At 35.2% G+C, this 16,202-nt stretch overlaps 1 protein-coding gene across 1 annotated transcript in view; it reads left to right on the forward strand.

Moving 5' to 3' along the window:
• The window catches only part of CHD1 (chromodomain helicase DNA binding protein 1), a 57,388-nt gene that overhangs the window by 26,971 nt on the left and 14,215 nt on the right, over positions 1 to 16,202 (forward strand). The window contains exons 7-23 of the mRNA XM_009889698.1: positions 1,067 to 1,292; positions 2,147 to 2,247; positions 2,508 to 2,686; positions 3,706 to 3,833; positions 4,388 to 4,604; positions 5,220 to 5,309; positions 6,175 to 6,365; positions 7,463 to 7,651; positions 7,963 to 8,125; positions 9,751 to 9,903; positions 10,368 to 10,439; positions 12,247 to 12,396; positions 12,971 to 13,119; positions 13,403 to 13,499; positions 13,590 to 13,685; positions 14,655 to 14,831; positions 15,014 to 15,174. Of these exons, the coding sequence (XP_009888000.1) occupies positions 1,067 to 1,292; positions 2,147 to 2,247; positions 2,508 to 2,686; positions 3,706 to 3,833; positions 4,388 to 4,604; positions 5,220 to 5,309; positions 6,175 to 6,365; positions 7,463 to 7,651; positions 7,963 to 8,125; positions 9,751 to 9,903; positions 10,368 to 10,439; positions 12,247 to 12,396; positions 12,971 to 13,119; positions 13,403 to 13,499; positions 13,590 to 13,685; positions 14,655 to 14,831; positions 15,014 to 15,174 (2,539 nt within the window). The remainder of the gene's footprint in view (positions 1 to 1,066; positions 1,293 to 2,146; positions 2,248 to 2,507; positions 2,687 to 3,705; positions 3,834 to 4,387; positions 4,605 to 5,219; positions 5,310 to 6,174; positions 6,366 to 7,462; positions 7,652 to 7,962; positions 8,126 to 9,750; positions 9,904 to 10,367; positions 10,440 to 12,246; positions 12,397 to 12,970; positions 13,120 to 13,402; positions 13,500 to 13,589; positions 13,686 to 14,654; positions 14,832 to 15,013; positions 15,175 to 16,202) is intronic.

Genomic DNA, 16,202 nt, shown 5'->3' on the forward strand with positions numbered 1-16,202 from the left:
CAAATTGTCTCAGTACAGCGCAATGTGTGGAGTGACTACAAAATAGATCTACAATTGTAGTGATGCACTTTGCTTGTGAACTCTTAAAACTATCGTGGTAGGCATGTCATATTTCCAGCAATAATGGGATGCAGTGTCTAGCAGTTCTGCTTATGTGTTTGAGTCTGCAAATTAGGATTCTAATTATAAAAACAAACACAACAAAACCCTCAACCCTGCGCCCCTTGCACTTCAGAGCTACCTTTCTCCATTAGTTACACCCAATCTGACCCATCTCAGAACTTGCAGTCTTCCTCTCAACTTTCTTCTCCTATGCTGTCTGAAATTCTGGCATGTCCTGCTCCAGTGCATAGTGTTACTGCTGTGGTCAAAGCCTTTGGAACTAAGCTTGTTATATTCTTCCTGCCCAGATGACGTTGCTGTTTGTGCTGTCTTTTGCTGCTGCCACTCTCTGTGGCTTTATCTGGCCGCTGCAGCTTGCTGGGCTCATTTCTTTACCTGGTTGTCCTCACAGAAATGAGCCTGTTTCCTGCTGCTAATATGCTTCATCTGTGATACAGACTGTATTTAATTAAAAATTTTCCCAGGTAAGATGACAAAGGCAGAAAAAGTAGTAAAATATGTTTAGGAGAAATAGATTTATAGTATCCCTAGTAGTAGGTGTTGATGTCTCAAGGCTGACCAAGCATAATATCAGATGTCATTTGTATGCTCAGAGATGAGACTAATGTAATGAAGATGACTAGCAGCGTTAGTTGAGCGTTCCCTGGTGATCACTTTAAAAACTAGGAATGCAAAGAAAATTCTCATGAGGAAAGATAAGATATTGTAGGTTAGGTGCAGAAGTTTTAGTTGCTTTTTAATTCTCTTTTGACTACTTGTTCATGTGTGAACATATCTACGTCATAATTGTTCAAATAAGAGTAATGACATGAGAGCTGTAGATACTGGTCAAGTATATGCTCATCTAAAAGTGTCACTAATTGCTTTTTATGCTGCATTTCTTACTGGTTAATTTATGGCAATGCACACCTAATTAAAGCTTATGATGTGGTCCCTTTCTCAGCCACGGGTGCCGCAACCACCATCTATGCAGTTGAGGCAGATGGTGACCCAAATGCTGGGTTTGAAAAGTCAAAGGAGCCAGGAGAAATACAGTACCTTATTAAGTGGAAAGGTTGGTCACACATCCATAACACTTGGGAAACTGAGGAAACACTGAAGCAACAAAATGTTAAAGGAATGAAGAAACTGGACAACTATAAGAAAAAGGATCAGGAAACAAAACGATGGTGAATATTTTTATGTAGACTTCCATGCTACTTAATTTGCAATAATGTACATGTTCTGTTGTGTTTCTGAGACCTGTTACATCCACGGCATAATTTCAAGTGTCTATGCAGCAGGAAGACAAACTCTAAATGTTGAAGCCTCCTTAACATGTTCCTGTAAGATAGTCTTCTGAACCTGAATTTAGGTGGGGAGGGGTTGTAAATGGAGTTTTAACGAGATGGGTAGTGTTTAAAGATAATAAATTGTACCTTTAACTAATGTTGTCATTATACATTGATCAGAATTCTGGAGGAACTGCTGCAGAGATTAATCTGAAATGGCTAATGGACCAAAAAAATATTACTTTGAAGAATTCAGGTTTTTTGGCTGAAACCTGAGGTTCAGGCCTGAGAACAAAAAATCTGAAGAAATACATATGTTTTAAAGTCACCCTTTTGGTGTTCAGTTTTATTAGTATGTTTAATGTAAGTAATGAATTCTGATGGGATTTTTAGCAACTTAATCATAAGATGAATTCTTACAGAGTGAGCCACCTAGAGTACTGTTGCAGGAAAATACCCTGTAAAATACACTACTTAGTGTTGAGAATAGATATTCTGAATTAGCTGCATGATTAGTACCACCTGTAGCTGTAGTAGTTGTGTCTCTTAATAAGTGTTCTCAGCCATTAATGGTGAGGCACCTAGGCCAGATGCAACAATTTTATAGTAGGAGTTTCTAAGTTTTCCCTTCAGAGAAGTTTGTCTAAGCAACATTCCTGTGATGCTTACATTCAGAGCTTTAGAGTTGCCAAGCTTTCTTGGTTTCAGAACAATACAGTGTAATAAGTGTTTTAAATTAATTCGCGTTACAGGCTGAAAAATGCTTCTCCAGAAGATGTGGAATATTACAATTGCCAGCAGGAGCTTACAGATGATCTACATAAACAATATCAGATAGTGGAAAGAATAATTGGTAAGTTACGAAATTGCGGATGGAAAACAGTGTTGAGAATTCTGTATATTCACTGTTTATATGTCGTCTTTGTAGTTAAGAAATTTAGAATATGAATTTCACTAACTTTTCTCTTTACCCACAGTTTAGTCTTGGATTAAAAAGTTGTCATACTGTCTGTCCCATGAAGCTAGTTTATGTTGTCTTTTTACCTAAAATTAGTGTTTTCATACAATACAGAAGTAAAATGCTCATCAGATATCTCTGGTGCATTTCTGCAGCTCATTCAAATCAGAAATCAGCGGCTGGTTATCCAGACTACTATTGCAAGTGGCAGGGTCTGCCTTATTCCGAATGTAGCTGGGAAGATGGTGCGCTCATTGCCAAAAAGTTTCAGGCACGCATTGATGAGTACTTTAGCAGAAATCAATCCAAGACCACTCCCTTTAAGGATTGCAAGGTGAGTATGTAATTTGCAATGGATTAATTGTACTCGGTCTGACTCGGATGGATTTAATTTTCTTCATAGCAGCCTGTATGACCCGCGTCTTAAATTTGTGACCTAAATAGTGTTGATAACACACTAGTGTTTTGGCTGTTGCTGAACAGCGCTTGCACAGTGTCAAGGCCTTCTCTGTTTCTTGCTATGCTGTCCCCACCGTGAGTGGGCTGGGAGGGAACACAGTAAGTGCAGCTGACCCTAACTAACCAGAGATATCCCATGCCATTTAATGTCATGCTCAGCAGTAAAACTGGGTGGGCTGAGCAGGGGGTTCGAAGGTGGCTGTTGCTTGGAGACGTGCTCGTCATCAGTCTGCTGGTGAGTTAATGTGTGACTCCCTTTCTGTCAGTTGGATTTTTTTCGTTGTGGGTTTTTGTTTTGATTGGCTGGGTGTCTTTTCTTCACCCAATAAACGCTGTATTTTGGCCCATAAGTTTCTCTCATTTTTGCCCTTTCAATTCTTTCCCCGTCCCGCTGGCACGGGCATTGAGTAGTAAGCAACTGGCTGGAGGCTTAACTGCTGGCCAGGTTCAAGCCACCACATCAGTTGTGATACTAAAAATGTGAAAATCGTCTATGAATCCAGAGATAAGATACATATTATGAAATATTTTTTGAAGGGTGTTCAGAATAGTGATAGTGATATACAGTAATATATATGGAAAATATCACTACTAAGAGTAGCTTTTTGGAGATAAAAAGTGTTTTTACTGGCATTCAAAGATGGGCTTGTTTAGTATTATAGTTTATTTTAAAAATAAACTTCGAGTGGGTCACTCCCATTGTGAAATTTGGATTAGCAATCAAACTAATTTCAACTTGCAAATTGCGTGATGTTTTTGTATGGCCTAGTTTTCGTTGATGGATGAAGACTAAACTTGGGGACCCCATAGATCTCTACTGCTATTTTTTCTATAGGAAGACATTTTGATAACTTCAGTCAGTAGTAGGACTGATGATCAATTTGCTTTTGACAGGTTCTAAAACAGAGGCCAAGGTTTGTTGCGCTAAAGAAGCAGCCATCTTACATTGGAGGACATGAAAGTTTAGAGTTAAGAGATTATCAGTTAAATGGATTGAATTGGCTTGCTCACTCATGGTGCAAGTAAGTATAGTCTGAAATGAGTTTTCTGTTTGTAAATTGTAAGCATGTGTTAAACTCTGATTTTTCTGTGATTTCTTTGAAGGTGGAGGGTTTCGTACAGTAACCTCAAAGTAGAGGTCTGAGGGGAGTGGTTTTGCTCTAAATAGTACCAAAGCTGATCATTCTGTGGCTGTTCTCATAAAAACAGCTAAGCTCTGTTGTTGCTTTGCTTTTAATTTTGCATAGGGGGTAAGTCATATTTTTAAAAAACAAACCTAAAACAGTAACACCAGAAAACCCAAAGCAGACACTTCTGAAATGTCAATGTTACTGTTATAGTCTTAAAATTAGACTGATAAGGAATTGCTTGCAAGCTTTTTGTTAATTTACTCCAAGTATTAAGGAGTGGTGGAAATTGTTTTTATGGAAAAAACATGGAAATAAACTTCTTCAAGATGTATAGTTGCAAAATCTTGAAAAATTATAAAAGTCATTTTTATCTCAAAACTAATAATTTCTTCTTGTCCAATCCCTCCCCCTTTCTACATCCTCCCTGATTTATTTTTTTTTTTTAGAGGGAATAGCTGTATTCTTGCAGATGAAATGGGTCTGGGTAAAACAATACAAACAATTTCTTTTCTGAACTACCTGTTTCACGAACATCAACTGTATGGACCTTTCTTGCTAGTCGTGCCACTTTCTACCTTGACATCTTGGCAAAGAGAGATTCAGACTTGGGCTCCTCAGATGAATGCTGTAGTTTACTTAGGAGATATAACTAGCAGAAATATGGTGAGTATTTCTCTTTTGTCATTGGAAAGGCTTGTAGATAAATAAGCTCACTTCATATTCTCTAATGCTAATCTCCAATGTTTTGGTTAGGTCTGAGCAAATACTTACTGAAACACTATTATGTTTTAAGGTGCTAACTGAAAGCTTATATTTTGATCTGATATGAATGTGTGTGAAAGATTTCATTCCTGTTTAACAGTGAACAGGATTAAAAATTTAGTCTTGCATTTGAAAGCAAAGTATCTTTTGCCATTTGATTATTTAGGTGGATATAGTAAAAATAAATATGTAAGCAAGCCAGTCATGATCTTAATTTATTTCCTGAAAGGCTGTTGGTTTATTATCTTAGTGTTGTTTTTTTTCTGAATGTTAGTAAGCTTTTCAATTGAAGTAAAAAATGTTTTGTAGAAATTTTATTGTTTATTCAGAAGTTAAAATATTTTTGGAGTACTTAGGTTGGAAGTTCAGTCTTGTGTGTGCTAATATGTTGTGCTTCTGTTTTGTGATCATACTATTGTATGTCATTAAACATTTACATTGCTTCAATACATAAATTCATCCCAGTCAACATGACCTTTTTTCTTTAGCTTATAGTTCACTTGATTCTTTTTATAGATAAGAACTCATGAATGGATGCATCCACAGACCAAACGATTAAAATTTAACATACTTCTAACAACATATGAAATTTTGCTGAAGGATAAGGTAATCACACTTCTTCAGGGAGATAAAAGTCATTTCTGCAGTGTACAGCGCTCTTTAGACTTGCATGTATTAGGTTTGTGGGCCATTAAATTTATGGAGAGAGTGATTAGCTTTTGGTTTTGGAAGCATGACAGTGCATGGTTTGGCGTTTTGGTTTTTTTTGGGGGGTGTGTGTTTTTAAGTGCATCTAGATTTTCTGTATATGTGGTGAGGCTTTCAGCCTTTTTCCATTTTATTAAGTGGGTAACACTTATTTTTCTCCAGTTTGCCTGGGATTCTCATTGCTGTAACAAGCTGTTCCCATCTTCAAGAGCTCTACTTCTTAGCAGACCACCATCAAGGAACTCAGAAAGAACCCAACCCCTAGCCATAAACATGATACAGAACTCTGAAATCCCATATAGTTTTTCTTTGTTACTGGGTATACAGTAGCATGTGTACATGTATTAATACTGTCTCCATAGTGGTAGCACACAGAGTTACTGTTAATCCTTCGAACAATATATGGAAATTTTTATAGATAGTCAAGAAGCAGAACATTTTTACTTCATTTGTTTGCACATGCTGGAAAGAAGAGGTCAATAGTGATTTTATTTTTTTTTTTTCTGTCATGTAAAAATTATTGTGAGTCAGACTTTTGGCTATTTTTTTCCTTTTAAACTTAATTTATACTTTCTTGGGATGCTTGCACAGCCTTTCAGTCTGGCAATTGTAAAAGCCATAATTAGTACTAAAAACATCCAGCTATCCATATTTTATTAAAATAAATCAAGAAGTGGTGGTTGTTTATAGCTTGATATAAAATGTAGGAAATTGTGCAATGTGTTTATTTGTATAATGTTCCCCCCTCCTCCATTTTTTTCAGTCATTCCTTGGTGGTCTGAATTGGGCGTTCATAGGAGTTGATGAAGCTCATCGTTTAAAAAATGATGACTCTCTTCTGTACAAGACTTTAATTGACTTTAAGTCTAACCATCGTCTTCTTATTACTGGAACACCTCTCCAAAACTCCCTCAAAGAGCTGTGGTCTTTGTTGCACTTCATCATGCCAGAAAAGTAAGGAAGAGTTTTATGTGGTTCTTTTCAACATTTTGTTGGTCAAGCTTGTTATTGTGAAGTAGTGTAGTGATATGAGAGTCAATAGAGGTAGAGAATCATACTGAAAGATAGTTTAAATATTCTATATAAAGTAGACAGTAGTTTCAGGCTGATCCTGTTTGGTAATGCTGGTAGCAGTTGTCTGCTTTTTCCATTTTAGTAGTCCAAAAAAACCTATGGATTGATGTATGGGTCACAACCTGGAAAAAAGGTTTCATATTGGCCTAAGAGGAAAACTGTATGGATTTACTCTGGGGAAACAGAATGGAATCTCTTCTCTGTTAGCACTATCAATGAAAACAAATTTGTACCAAGATGCCCAATATCCTTTAGTTCAGTCAGGTGGCTGGTTTTCCCTTACGATTTGCGTACAGTAAGCTTACTGTATTGATGCTATTTTGTACTGATCTCTGTTTATGCCTGAGATAAATTAGAGGTTGCGTGTGAGAGCACGTATTCCTGTCAGACGTTTTGTAAATGCCAAGCACCATAGCTCCATTTATTTTGAGCAATGGACGGTACTGACTTCTTCAGAACCTTATGAGCAAAGCCACCATGGTCGAGTACCCATTCTTCATTTGATCTTCAAGTGTTCTCCTAGTCTGTTAGCAGAGGATAGTTAACGCTTCAGCTAGACTACACAAGCTGCAAAATGTACATTAAGTAGTCTCTTGTTCTCCTGCACACCCTCCAACCATGCAGCTGTTTTTTGCTGCTTTTGATAAATGTACTAATTAAATTTCTGCAGCTATCTAGGTGAGCATCCTTGCAGAAAAAAAAAAAAAATGTTGGAGTTCCACTGGGGAAGTTAAAATTAAGTAGTTTCCATTCTGTAAAAGTTTTTGGAAAATTCCGTTTGTCTGTTTACAGGGACAGTATTCAGAAATTGGATAAATTGAACAGAAGGGAGTGGAGAAGAAATCCAAATGTGCATGTGCTCTTGTGGTGCATTTATACATTTTCTGTGTTTGTGTTATCTTTCTTCTTAAATTTTTTTTCTTCAGGTCATTCACATTATGTCACTATTTTGTGCTTATTCTTTTATTATGTTGAAGGTTTTCCTCCTGGGAAGATTTTGAAGAGGAGCATGGCAAAGGGAGAGAGTATGGTTATGCAAGTCTTCACAAAGAACTTGAACCATTTCTACTCAGAAGAGTTAAAAAAGATGTAGAAAAGTCTTTACCTGCAAAGGTTGAACAAATTTTGAGGATGGAAATGAGTGCATTGCAGAAGCAATATTATAAGTAAGCAATAACACTTCTAAATTGTGCTATTTTAGTGATATGCCTACATGCAATTTACTGGAGTATAATAGATTTTATAGTGCAGTTTGAATTTGAGGCTTTTAGGATTTCACAACAGTAAAATTCTGTGAAGCAAGGGCTCAAGAATTACACTGGTCTGTCTATTCATGTACCTTCTTTTGTTTGGCATGCTTGTACATTCTTTTGAGAGCTGCTTTTTATCTTTAGCATGTTTCTCTTTTGAGAGCTTACGTCTGTCTTGTGTCTGCATATGGTTAGAAATTACTTATATTGTACATCTTATATCATAGGTGGATTTTAACCAGGAATTATAAAGCCCTCAGTAAAGGTTCAAAAGGCAGTACCTCAGGCTTTTTGAACATCATGATGGAACTCAAGAAGTGTTGTAACCATTGCTACCTCATTAAACCACCAGATGATAATGAATTCTATAATAAACAGGAGGCCTTACAGGTAATGTGACTTTTTAATTAAAAAAAGTTCTGTTTTACATCTGTAATATTCAAACAATTTTATAGTGTTCTGGCAGTTTATTAATTTTTGTTGAAGTATATTAAGAAAAAATAGGTTCTGTGGAAAATGGGCATCCTGGGTTTTACAGGTAAGTGAATTTCTGTTCTTTAATTGGAACTGAATAGTTGACTAAATAAAATATCCCTCCTTTTAATTACAGTCAAAGTAAGAAGGAAATAGTTTGAAAGGAGCTGTGTATTTTCATGGAAAATAAACTTGAGACCTATTTTGAACCAAAGTAAAATAAAGCAGCTAAGCAGGGTAGATGTAATGTGAGTGGAAATACATGTGACTGGCAGTGATACACCAGCAATCTGTGTGATGGCAAAAAGTGATCTGCAGAATGCTTTTAAGCTTTTTTTATAATCAAATACTGTTCTCTGTATGCCTGCAAACAACCAAAGTGAAAGGAAATGAAAGTAACAAGCATCCAAAGCTCAGTCTGATTTTGTTACTGTTGTAACAGATGAAAACAATTATCATCACTACCAAAGATGGTGTGCTGTACCTTTTTTTTTTAAGGTTAACTAATATTTGTACCAAAACTGTTGAGAAACACAGCAACAGATAAGAAAACTGTTGTTGTTGATGCAGTTTATAACAACATAAATATTTCTAAAGATGACCTTTTTTTGTCTGTAAGCTTTCAAGTAGATAATTTAAATACCATCCCAAAGCTACTAGTTTGTACAGTGACGAAGATCCTCCTCCTTTCTGGCATAAAGGATAAAAGCATCTAACTCAAAATTTAGCACTCCCCAAAATTCTATCCCAAATGTCTTCACCTAAAACGGCCTTACATTTTCAATATAAAATTTCACATTTGCTTGAATTTCTATGCTAGCTATTCCCAATGGAGCTCAGAAGGATTAACAGGCTTTAGGTGGGTTACAGTGTTAGGCACCACAAACAAGATTCCTCTCACTTTATCTTTCCTGAGAAACTTGACTGATAGGCTTTGTTTAAAAAACACCTAGAGGGTTAAGCAGCAGTACCTATTTCTTTTTAAAAGATGGGAAGTGAAGAGAAAGTAGTACTAAAGTATTTTTTTCTCAATCTTCTGTTTTATTGGTTACCAAATTTTATTTTTTACTTGGCAGAAAAGAACTTGGGCCTACATCATAACTGCTTAAATTTTTAAGACCATATATTTATGTCATGTTTTGGTGACATGTTAAGATGTCACTTTGAGAGGGAACATAAGGATGCATTTGCTTTAAAAATCTGTGAGTTAGTAATCCTGTTGATTTCCGTTAGAATCGACTAAATGAAATCAGAGTAAACTTTCATGTTCAGTTAATGCTGCATACTATGAACTTACGTAGTTGTGTTGTGTTATGGTCACGTGAATTTGGTGGGTTGTTTTTTTTAGTTCTTGCAGACTATATATTGTATGCATGTTTTAAACTATGAGATTCTTAAGGAATGTCAAAATTTGCCTTTTTTTTTTCATTCTCACATCAATAAAAAGAAAAGCAAACCTCAAATGAATGTCTAACCAACTGCATAGTTTATTAGTGTTGAAATGAGCTTACTTTATAATATATATTTCTTGATTTTTGCAGCATTTAATACGTAGCAGCGGGAAGCTCATTCTTCTTGACAAGCTACTGATTCGTCTGCGAGAACGTGGCAACAGAGTTCTGATTTTCTCACAGATGGTGAGGATGCTGGACATCCTAGCAGAATATCTGAAGTATCGTCAGTTTCCCTTTCAGGTAAGAATCTTGGTGGTAGTAGCCAAGAAGCTCTGATCTTGAGAAGAAAGAAATCTGGTGACAGAGCACTGGAACAAGTTGTCCAGACATTATAGAATCTTCATCCTCTGTGACATTCAAAGCCACCTGGACCTCACCTTGGGCAATCTGCTTCAGCTGTCCCCACCTGAGTAGGAGAGTTAGAAAAGATGACCTCCAGAGGTCCCTTCCAACCTCAACTGTTTTGTGATTGTGGCATCTTTACCACTTTGCTTAAGAAAAGATATAAGAAATTGTTGTCTTTTTCTAGAAAAACTGAGAATTGCTGTATGCTAAATAGTATTTTGAAATTAAAGAAATATGTGAAGTGTTGCATTACTTTTTTCTCTTACTTCACCTAATAGCTTTGGCAGAGAATTCAAGTTGCTTTCATTTTGAATACAGTATAAGAATTACTTTTTCACTTTAATATTCTATCTCTTTAGAGACTTGATGGATCAATAAAAGGGGAATTGAGGAAACAAGCACTGGATCATTTTAATGCAGAGGGATCAGAGGTATGGTATTTTTTTCCTAAGCAATCTGTGTTATTTTTTCCCAAGAAATATAAAAAACATTGCAGAAAAAATGAAGGCTATGACAAGTGAGGAATATAACAGTAAGGTTGAAAATTCATTCTTATTGCCTAGACTATAAGGTTTACACCTGTTAACCACTTCTTAGAAAACAAAAATAAGTAGAAATTGCCTAAGTTATGAAAACAGTATTTAATTGGTTATGTAGCTATTTTTTTTTCTGAATCTCTTTATCAAAGTAATTTTAATTACTATATAAATGCTGCAGAAATTTAACCTCATCTTCCTTGCTTTGTAGAACTTAAGCCAACACTGTTTACAAGAGCATTGAACTTACACAAGCAGTTAGTATCCAAAATGTCCTTTGGCAACAGGCGGAACTAATTTGCATATATCCTTGTGTGAACAACCATCTTTAACTGTTTTGAATCTGGCCTCTCTTATGTTCATTTGTTACACCTACTTGCCTGGAAGAAATAGTGAATATTTCTAACAGAAATAGTGAATAGAACTGATTTCTAGCCGTTCTTTGTGAGCAACCTGTGAGTGTATAGGTGTCTGTTACAGGTTGTTTCTTTTCTGAGTTGGAAAATTTGTAGCTTATGTAGCATTCCTAATATACAAGCTACTCTGTATCTTTGGTCAGCTTAAATCTTTTGTCCTACATTGGCAGATTTGGGGGAGGGGAGGTTGTTTTGGTTGGGTTTTGTTTGTTTTGTGGTTTTTTTGGGTTTTTTTTTTTTTAAAAAATGGTAATTGAAGGATAGCATTTGTCAGTTGCTGCTGAGCTTGTTTGTTCTAAGGTGGAGGGAGAAAGACTTAACTCCATAATGTAAACTTCAGATAGCTGTTAAATACAGAAGTTAATTCTGTTTCAGATTTCTAGTGTAGACATTGTTGCCTTTTTCTGAAATCTTTGCAGTTACAGTGTACATTTTTTGGAGTTGAAGAGGAATTTAAACTTCACGAATTTCAAAAATGAAGTCGAACTATCCATCTGTGCAGCAATAAAATTATGTTCTCAGTTTTTAAAGTTTCTTTCCTAAAAATTCAGAATGTTCTGTATGGTTTTTAGCCATTACTGAACTAAGGGCTACATGGAAATTTCTAACAGAATTCTCAGGACTCATCATTGAGTATAATGGTTTGCTATTTCCTGTAACAGTACTGAAAATTGGGATTTTTTTTAACCTGTTTTACTTTATCTTGAATTTCATATGTTGTTTTATTGCATGTCTCAAGATGCTTCTTCAGTCCTTCATAGCTGTCTCTGAATGAATAGTTCTATACCACCTACAGACTTTTTCACCTCATTGCTTATCCTGTTTTCGTATTGTTCATGAGTACATTAAACAGCACTGAAGCTGGCAGAAGGCTTTTGCTTCCTGTCTTTTAACCTGTAGGCTCAAGCATCTTCCCCACTGCTTAGTCTTCCAGTGCTGGGGGCAAGGGGTGTGGGAGAGGGACTTGGTAACATACAAGGCTTTAACAGTAGGGGTTTTATACTTTTTTTGGCCAGTCCCAGTTTGCTTGGGATTTTTTAGTTGGTGATCATCTTCTAGGTTGCTACTTCCTTTAAACTGTTGAGAAGTCAGTAACTATTTATGAAAGAAATTGATGTCAATGTTTGCTTTATACTTAAAGAAGCTTTAACAGGTATGGAAATGGTAGTACATGATTATTTTTTTTTTTTACGGTGCCACAGACTGCATAAACAAGTGTAATATTGGTTCCTTTAAGAATATTACAATTATTGTATATAAAACTATTTCTTATTTTATGATTTCAGGACTTCTGCTTTTTACTGTCTACCAGAGCTGGAGGATTAGGTATCAACTTGGCATCTGCTGACACTGTAGTTATATTTGATTCTGACTGGAATCCACAAAATGATCTGCAAGCACAGGCGAGAGCGCATAGGATTGGACAGAAGAAACAGGTATGCACATTCTTCTTTAAGCTCCGACCTGGAGGAGGGTTCTGTACAGTAGCTGTCCAGTAACTGTCTGCACCATTCAGTTTTCATGTATTTTTGAGAATCACTAGTACTTGCTGCCTATGTACAAAAATGTTAGTAATGCTCATTTAACTTCAGTTTTTTTAAATACCCCTGTATGGAGAGATAATACGGCAGCTGTGGTACATGAATGGGAGAGGGAGAAGAGTTATGGCCTTGTCTTTCACACAATCATTGGCACCATGTCATTCTCGAAAATAACTGCCACATAAGGCACATCCCCCTTGCTTAAATATTTTTCTCTGTTCTCATTGGGTTTCTTTCTTGCAGAAGACATACAGTAATAATTGGAAATATAACAGTTTTGCCTGTGGCGATGCTTGTGCCAAATCCCTGAGTTTTAAAAAAAGACAGGTCTAAGAGGTTATGTAAAGACGGTGTTAACATGATTGAACTAGTATTTCATACTGGAAAACAGTCAATAATTTCAGAAGATCTGTAGTGAAGACTGAGATTTTTCCTTGATGTCGTTTACTTTTTTTTAAAACATACATAGGTTAATATTTATCGGCTGGTCACAAAAGGATCAGTAGAAGAAGATATTCTTGAAAGAGCCAAGAAAAAGATGGTGTTAGATCATTTAGTAATTCAGAGAATGGACACTACAGGCAAAACCGTACTACATACAGGCTCTACTCCTTCAAGGTATATTTGTATTTATTTCCATACCAATTTACCCTTAAGTATATTTGATGAGTAAGTAAAAATGGAAGTTTTTTCACTTGGTTAATGAAAGGCAAAATAAGGTTAAATTAGTAAAGATGCGAAATACATTGTCTTTGTAGATTTTATTTGCATATTAAATATTTATATTAAAAAACCAGTTTTTACTTAACAATAAAAAGAAAGCTTAATTGACCTATGATTTTAGGGAACTTCTTCAAGTTACTAAGATAAAGTGTTTTTCCTGAAACATCCTTTATTTCAGTTCAACACCTTTTAATAAAGAGGAGTTATCAGCAATTTTGAAGTTTGGTGCTGAGGAACTTTTTAAAGAACCAGAAGGGGAAGAACAGGAGCCCCAGGTAAGTAGTCTTTCTGGACTACGTAGATAAAAATACCCCAAAAAAAAGTATGAATTCTTTCATTGTAAAGAAAAACAACTTCTTTTTTAGGAAATGGATATAGATGAAATCTTAAAGAGGGCTGAAACTCGGGAAAATGAGCCAGGTCCATTAACTGTAGGAGATGAGTTGCTTTCACAGTTCAAGGTATTGCTCTGTTCCCTCCTTCCTGCCATAATTCCACTTTCCTTTATAAACGGTACTATTTTTCGTTTGTGTACCTATCTGTCTCTTCGTTCTTACGAAATAGATGCCTCAGTAAGTCAACTCTATCTCTCTTTCTTCTCAAATGTCCTTTCAGCTATACAAAAAGCCTACCATCAGTATAAACATTCAAAAATACGTTATGTATTTTGCTAATAAAATAAGACATCTATGAATGTGTTAATCATTAGAATTCTAGGTAGTTTTGTGTTTTATTTACTGCCTTTGTTGTTAAGTAGCTATGGTGGTGTTGAACACAAAATAGAAAGTTTGCATTTCTTAGTTGATGACTTCTGGAAATAGCTTTTAGCCCCCTGACAAACTTGAATTCCAGGTGTTACCAGTTAAACATACTATCATTAGGGTGCAAAAAAAAAAAAACCAACAAAGCATGATGCATTTGTTTAGATCAGCAGACTATTAAATTGCTCTCCTGCTGATTGTTCCTTTGCAACATACTTTGTTTTCTACAGTGTATTAATGTTTGGTTAGTTTTATATTATTATAATTTCACTCAGGCATTCAAATATTGTTAGCCGTGCTTTGAAGGAAGTTAAGTGACAGTCATACAGCTATTGAGGAGGTGTTTCATTATGCATCTGTATGAGTCAACTTCTTTTAAAAGAAGAAAAAGATTCTCATCTTTTCTCATCTTAGCCCATGTTGCACGGAGTCTGTGTCTGTTTTACTAATGAATAAAAATACTTTCATTAGAGACAGTGTTTCGGGAAGCATTTTGCATGTATAAATTGTTTGTATATTGGCAATGGCATATATAAAAATATATAAAATATATGAATGCATAAAATATGCCATCTAGAAATTTGTTTTTCTAAAATTATAGTTGCTCAGTCTTTTTCAAATAAAGTCATGTATTGCTTTGGTGAAAATATGTATATTCTGATATACAAGGTGGCCAACTTTTCCAATATGGATGAAGATGATATTGAGTTGGAACCAGAAAGAAATTCAAGAAATTGGGAAGAAATCATTCCAGAAGTCCAGCGGCGAAGAATAGAAGAGGAGGAAAGACAAAAAGAACTTGAAGAAATATATATGCTCCCAAGGATGAGAAACTGTGCAAAACAGGTGACTGTTGATTCTTTTATGTTGCTGTTGGTTTAGTTAGTTTTTTGAGGGTTGTTGGGCTTTGGTTTTGGGGTGGGGTTTTTTTTTTTCCTTTTTTGGAAAGGTATTTTTAGCAGGCTAGGTAAAACTTTACTTATGTTTGTTAATCATGTAGCTTTGAACTACTTATTCTGAAATTCCAGATCAGCTTTAATGGAAGTGAAGGGAGGCGCAGTAGGAGCAGAAGATACTCTGGATCTGATAGTGACTCCATCTCAGAAAGAAAACGGCCAAAAAAACGTGGAAGACCACGAACTATTCCTCGAGAAAATATTAAAGGATTTAGTGATGCAGAGATCAGGCGGTAAGATATGGGGCATATGCATATTTAAAGGAACAAGACAATTATTTTATTATTATAGAGCTTGAATACATGGAAGGCAGTCTACTTTTCTTGAATTTTCAAATTTTTTTTTTTTATTTTAGGCATTAAATGTTTTCCCTTGTGTACTTTGTGCATCTGACATAGTGAACTGTCATGGCAATAATTTGAACACATTTTAATGAGGGATAAAATTAGGTTTGAAAAATATTCTTGATTGTTTTAAATTTTTTAATTACTGCAACCCATGAAGACAGTGATTTCAAAAAACAGTTGTTGCAATGGGCGAGCTTTTCTTTTAACATACAAGCAAAATAATCTGCTTCCCATCATTTTATGTAAAAACTGCAGTGCTGAAAGAATATGTAAATCTCTTTTTGTGGCAACTACAAAAATTTGAGTGATTTTTGTTTTCTTTTTAAACTTCTTGACATTGTGATTGAATTAGTGTTATATCCTGCTTTTTAAAACTAAAAAAAAATATAAATTCCTATTTGAATATTGTACAGCAGGTCCCTTCAATATTTGGTGCTAAAATATTTTTTTGCTAGAAGGAGGAGGAATTGTTGTTTTTGTGAAACGCTTTTTGGGTTTGTGAAATGCTGTTTTGCTTCTGAAATTTAAGTATGCATGTTTCTCTAAAATGCTGTAAAGCTTTCAAAATATTTTTGGTTAGAGAAGTAACTTTAAAGGTCCTTCTTGCCTTTCCATTTTGTCTAAGAACACAGCAAATTGATCCTTTTTTAAGGCTATTCTAGCTTGCACTAGCAATTTGAGGCCTTGATTGTTGAGGAAATTTTCTTTTTTAAATATTTTTTAATTATTTTATTTTTATTTCATTTCCTTTCTATCCCAGGTATTTCCAGTTTCTGTCCATCATTTACACATTCCTACAGAGAGTATCTTTCATGTCATATTTCCCAAAATCTTCAAATCATCTGTTACAGTTTTCTCCTTTCTCTATATAAGGCATAACATAATGTCTGTAATTTCCATTTACTGTAAATCTG

The sequence above is a fragment of the Charadrius vociferus genome, unplaced genomic scaffold, assembly GCF_000708025.1.
Source record: "Charadrius vociferus isolate BGI_N301 unplaced genomic scaffold, ASM70802v2 scaffold377, whole genome shotgun sequence".
Taxonomy (NCBI): Eukaryota; Metazoa; Chordata; class Aves; order Charadriiformes; family Charadriidae; genus Charadrius; species Charadrius vociferus.